At 49.5% G+C, this 5,793-nt stretch overlaps 1 protein-coding gene across 1 annotated transcript; it reads right to left on the bottom strand.

The window, feature by feature from the left end:
- Positions 1–7: 7 nt before the first annotated feature.
- LOC116863718 (myomegalin-like) lies at positions 8–4,463 on the bottom strand (the record flags this gene model as incomplete). The annotated part of the gene is given in 6 exon segments (XM_032851088.1): positions 8–288; positions 592–730; positions 1,710–1,853; positions 3,002–3,228; positions 4,348–4,374; positions 4,377–4,463. Coding segments are annotated over 6 exon segments (797 nt in total), but the record flags the coding sequence as incomplete, so codon positions are not given.
- Positions 4,464–5,793: the final 1,330 nt, after the last annotated feature.

Below are 5,793 nucleotides of genomic sequence, written 5' to 3'. Positions count from 1 at the left end.
GTGAGGAGAGAAGAGGGTCACGATGTCACAGGGAGATGAGATGGCAGGGAAGGGACTGGGGTGGGAGAGGGTATAGGGAGCGAAGCTAGAAGGACATTTAGTGAGGACCTGAGTCCTAGGAATGGACTGAAATCTCCTGAAAGGTCAGAGTGGGTCGGGGATCATCTGCAGACTCTGAAGACAGGTGGGGATGGATTTGGGTTGGGTTCTGTGGCTCTGGAAGGTGCAGTGGTGTCCTTACCTCCAAATTCGTCCTTGCCTTCTTCAAAACATCATGTGTCCTGGTCACTAAAACAACAAAACAGCCCAATAGGTAGAAGTGACCATCTGGGGCCATACTTGCCTAGTGTGTTCCAAAGGGTGTCTTTCTGGCGGCTCAGATCAGGGTCTCCAGCTGCCCCATGCACCCCTCCTTTTGCATCCCCAATTACTCATGGCACAGGAGGTTTGGGGACATCACACTGGTCCGCAGCCCTCCTCCCCACCCCACCCAGTCTGTATGGTCAGGGTCCATCAGCAGCACAAGTGGGGAGCCTGGAAGTCCTCCCACCCCTACTTTCCTCTCTCATCCCCTGGCTCAGGGGCACCCACACTGATTGAAGATAAACTGCTCCATGCTCTCTTTCTGCTGGTTGGCGGTCTTCAGACGCTCCGCTGTGCTCTGAAGGATACTCTCCTGTTTGGACAGTCTGGTTCTCAGTTCCAGAAGTTCCCTTTGCAGGGACTGTCCCTGGGGAAGGGAAACAGGCTCTCTGTCACAGGTCAGAAGGCCTCAAGCACCCGACGCTTTGTGGCTCTTGAAAATCAAAAGCAGGATTCTACAATCCTCTCAATGATTTCTGGACTGGAATCCCTCCAGGAGAGACCCTAGAAGGCTCCAGCTGAGGCCAGCTTAGACTGAGGGCATTAGGTCAGCAGGCTGAGACCCCGGGAGCCCCCATGCACATGGACACAGGCCTCCACTCCTGTGGCGGTAGAGGCCCTGATGCCCAGGCAGTGCCAGGACTCCCAGCAATGGACCAAGAGCACACATTCAGCGCTGACGTTGGTTCTAGTACCGGGCCTCACAGATAAGACTCGCTAGCTGGGCGTGTTTTGCCTGGGGAGACAGTGCAATTCTGTAAATCTCTGGAACAACTTCAAGATGGCAGAACACCCTCTGCCTCAGAACCAGCATAGTTGGGGCCCATAAGGTATTAGTGCTTAAATCTGGCCTCAGGCTCCTAGGCGGGGCTGGTCGGGGGAGATGGAGAAAATTTGCTGTCCACACTCCCCCCGACCAGAGTCCAGGCCTCTTATCTGAGAGCACCTGGTGGTGGGGCGGCTGACTCTTCCAGGCCTGGCCCAGAGATGTGGAGGAAAACCGTGTGTGGGATGCAGTGGGTGGCTCCAGGAAGCTGCTCATCTCATGGTGACATTCTGTGGGGATGGCGTGGGGAAAGGGGATGTCGACATTTTCACAGGTCCCTACATTTTTTGGCTCAGCTAAGTTCAGAAAGTGAAAGAACCCAAACAGGGCGGGAGGAGGAGGGATGTCGTAGGACCTGCCCTGCCAGCCACCACCATGGATGACAGGTCTTCCCTCGGGGACGCTCCCCTAAGGCCCCCCTGTCCCAACTCAACTGTCCAGCTCCTGACCTTTAGGACTTGGGAATTGAGGAGGCAGAGTGGCATTTGGGGCAGAAGCGATGAAGGAGGCTGCCACTCACTGTGCTGTCAGACAGGGCAGGGCTGGGGGAGCTGGGCAGGGCCGCTCGCCAGAACATGGTGAGGAGGGAGGCCGACTCGTCCAGCGTGTGCTGCAGGGCCTGGGCGCTGCTCCCAAGTTCATGGATGCCTTTGCTGCCCGGCACCTGGGAGAAGGGGGAGATAGCCCTGGGCACCAGACTGAGAGATCATTCTCTTCCCCCTGCTCAGGCTCCCCCAGCACAGGGCTCAGGTTTCCCTCATGAGTGAGGCACAGGCATGGGCTTGCTTGAACCTGTGAAACCGTTTTGAAACCTGGAAGCCCTGGATCTCCACTTCAGCAGTGACCTCCAACTTGTAAGAATCACTAGATTCTGACTTCTCTCATACTCTCTGTAAGCTGCTAGTCCTGCTCCGTGCTCTCGGGTCTAAGGTCCCTGATTTTTGCTTTGGCACCCCCATGCGTATCTCTAAATCATACCTCTGCTTCAACTGGGCTGAACCATTTGTAGCTCCAAGGACTGTGCTGCCATTCCCTTTACCTGGAATGCTATCCTCCACCACCCAGAGAAGCTGTGTATCTCACCAGTGGTTCCTCTAGGAGCCTGTGACTTTCCTTGCCTGGCCCAAGGACCCCTTCTGTGTTTGCACCCTCCCAACTCAGAGGATGGCTTCCGACACTGAGCCCAGATCCGCTGTTGTCCTTATTTACTTGGATATGTGGCCTTCTCTCTGGGGTGGAGGCTCTTGCAGACAGGGCTGTCCCTGCACATCCATGCACCTCCAGTGCCTCAAACAGCACAGCAGCTGGTACCTGGTCTCTGAACAGGGAAGCGCTCTGAGAAGGTGTGCTGCCCGCTTCCCTGCCCTGCTCAGTCTGCCCAGAGAAATCCCATGGCTGCCAGGCTTCCCCCCCTTCCACAACATGGGGCCCGTGCGGATGCAAATCCTGAATTTCCAGCCACCTGATTAAGTGATTTTACTCTGCCGATAGATGACCACATGCCAGGGTGACTGGACCAGATAATAAGTGAACAGAGGGTGCTCAGTAGAGCACGACACATAAGCCAATACTCAGCAAATCCCCTACAGATGAGGATGACAATTCTCTTCTGGCTCTTCTGTGTTTCTGAGAGGAAACGTCAGTCAGGGCAAAGTGTATAGTGAAAACAGGAGATGGAGAAGAAAGGCCCAGCTGGGTGTAAGCAGAAGATGTAGACTCGGCTATGGGAGATATGCAGTGGGAGAACGAGCTAAGATCAGAAGGAAAAAGGGCACAAGGAAAAGGAGCACTTAAGACCTACAGTGTGATTACCTCTGTGACCTGAGTGTCAAGGCCAGGGAAGGTGCAGGCTGATCTCACAAGATCTGCTATCTTTTTGACCAGCAGTTTGCCCTCCCCTATCTGCTGTCTTAGGGCGCTGTAGTCATCAATGTGGCCAATGACATGGTGGCCATGCTTACTGGCAAAGGAGCCATCAATAGCTTCACCCTCCAGCTTGGGAGGATTCTTCATCACTGGAGAAGCATCCAAATCCAGCTCTGAAAAACAAGAACAGAACAACATAGAATCCACAGTGATAAGCATATCCTCAGTCCACTTCATTCTAAAATAGACATCAAGGAGTGAAAGAGGCCAGGAATAGGAAAGGCACTCTGGAAAAAGTACAAGCCAGGTGTGAAGTCCATAGATTTCTGGGTTCTATTTTTTGTTTGTTTTTAATTTTTTATTTCTTTTCAGCATAACAGTATTTATTGTTTTTGACCCACACCCAGTGCTGCATGCAATCCGTGCCCTCTAAAATACCCATTGCCTGGTTCCCCCAACCTCCCACCCCCCACCACTTCAAAACCCTCAGATTGTTTTTCAGAGTCCATAGTCTCTCATGGTTCACCTCCCCTTCCAATTTCCCTCAACTCCCTTCTCCTCTCCATCTCCCCTTGTCCTCCATGTTATTTGTTATGCTCCACAAATAAGTGAAACCATATGATAATTGACTCTCTCTGCTTGACTTATCTCACTCAGCATAATCTCTTCCAGTCCAGGTTCTATGTTTTTATGATCTTTCTTACATCATCTCGTAATGATCAAATTGCCAGGAGGCAAAATTTTATCCTTACTGACAAATGAAATATCCAGGACAAATATTATTTTAATACATTTTTTTTTTAATTTTAAATTTCCAGTTAAGAAGACACAGACAAACTAAGGGTTCTGGAAGGGAGGGGAGTGAGGGGTTGGGAAGGGCCTGGTGGTGGGTATTAAGGAAAGCACATATTGCATGGAGCACTGGGTGTGGTGCATAAACAATTGAATCTTGGAGCACTGAAAAAATAAAATAATAAAATAAGGTAAATAAAAAATAAACCCACTTTTCAAAAGAAGACACAGATAAAGAAATTAAGCCGGACACAGAGGGCACTTTCAAGGATGGAGAGATCACCACACTGTGAAGCAAAACAGAGCAATAGGAAAACTACAGGAGGAAGAATAATGGCAAAACAGGGGGCCACAGAAGGTGCAATGAGTAGGGCTAAAGACTTTGGGACCCAAGAAGAAAAATCTCTACATTCAGGTAATGTGCCCATTAGTAACCAAAGGCTACTTGTATTGGTAATTCTCCATTATCAATCCCTGAATCCTTCCGTTGCCATATTTACCATTTGTCCTCTTGAAAATGGTGGTGCTGAGCCAGGAGCAGCAGCAGAAAGGCTAGGGAATGTGAGCGCTGGAGAGTTCATGCCAACATCTCGGACTGGAGGGGAAGCAATGGAGTCTAGGGTGTAAAGACAACAATTTTCGGGAACCCTGGAACCACCACTAACCAAACCCACGCAACAGCCTAGTCATCACTAGCAGATACCTAAGGCAGCATGGATTGTCCTCATTACACCCCAACCATGACGATAAGCAACAGCAAACAAATCCCTTAGTTTGGAACAAGAACATGTCCCTTTAATAGAAGTGAGCTCCATGAGAAGCAACTTCTGGTTTGAAAGATTATTAGGTGCATTTTTCTAGCCTGCGTTTTGAATATAATTATGTATGCAATTTTTAATACACTGCCTTGTAACTAAACCTATGATGTGGAGAACAAAGGCAAAAGGAAATGTACATAAAGTTAAATTTCCTTATAACCTGTAGTCCATTGACAAACACTTGAGGCAGGCAGAATAAGACATTACAGGAACCCCAACTGTCTTAAACTTAATGACCTACTAGAGGGAAAAACAGTCTTAGCTTGACAAAAGCCTGGCCTCCAGGATCTCATGGGTCTCCTTTAGCATATTAAAGTCCTTTTGGAAACTTCCCTTTGCCTGTAGCTCCCCCAGTTCCAAAGTATATAATCAATGGCTCCTCACAACCCCAGTGCCACTCTTTCTGCCCACTGGTCCTGTCCCTGTGCTATCATAAAAACAACTTTTTGCACAGAAAATGTCTCAAGAATTCTTTCTTGAGCTCTGAACCCCAATATTTCCACATCAAATATGTGTAGTATATGTGTCAAAAATACTGAATCAAAGTATGAATGGACTTGTGGGCAATTAAATTAGCATTCCAATCACCATTCTGATGAGTTAGTGATGGGAAAAAATGTAGCAGGATGAGAAGGGTAGAGACAGAAGGCGTGACAGGTTTGAGACACCCTCCTGGAGACCAGGCAGCAATTCTACAGTGGAAGAATTGGAAAATATCAGAGAAGGCAGGAAGTCCTGCTCAGGAGGTGGCCTAGAACCAGCCCTCCAGCTCAGGCCATTGTGGTGGGTAAGGAGCAGTCACAGTGTCAGAGTCACTGGGGCTGAGTCCTAGCTGGGGTCGTGGAGACGCAGTGACGGAGGAAAGCTGGCCATGAGGGCAGAGCGAGGAGTTATAACTGAACACTACAACCATCATGGCTCCCCAGGGAGAGCCAGCCATCCACCCTATTGTGGCTGAGCAGTTACTATGGGACACCATTCACATGACACTTTCTCATCTAATGGCCACAACACAGGATCTTGGAAGTGTCACCTTCATTTGACAAGTCAGTGCCTAATTAGTGAAAATCTAGCAGGACTGGGGGGAAAAACTAAGGATTAACATGCCCCAAGAAGAGCAGGCAGGAA

The sequence above is a fragment of the Lontra canadensis genome, unplaced genomic scaffold (genome assembly GCF_010015895.1).
Source record: "Lontra canadensis isolate GAN:19392208 unplaced genomic scaffold, GSC_riverotter_1.0 scaffold2512, whole genome shotgun sequence".
Taxonomy (NCBI): Eukaryota; Metazoa; Chordata; class Mammalia; order Carnivora; family Mustelidae; genus Lontra; species Lontra canadensis.
The sequence above is the reverse complement of the archived record's forward strand: the minus strand, read 5'-3'. Positions and strand labels throughout refer to the sequence as shown.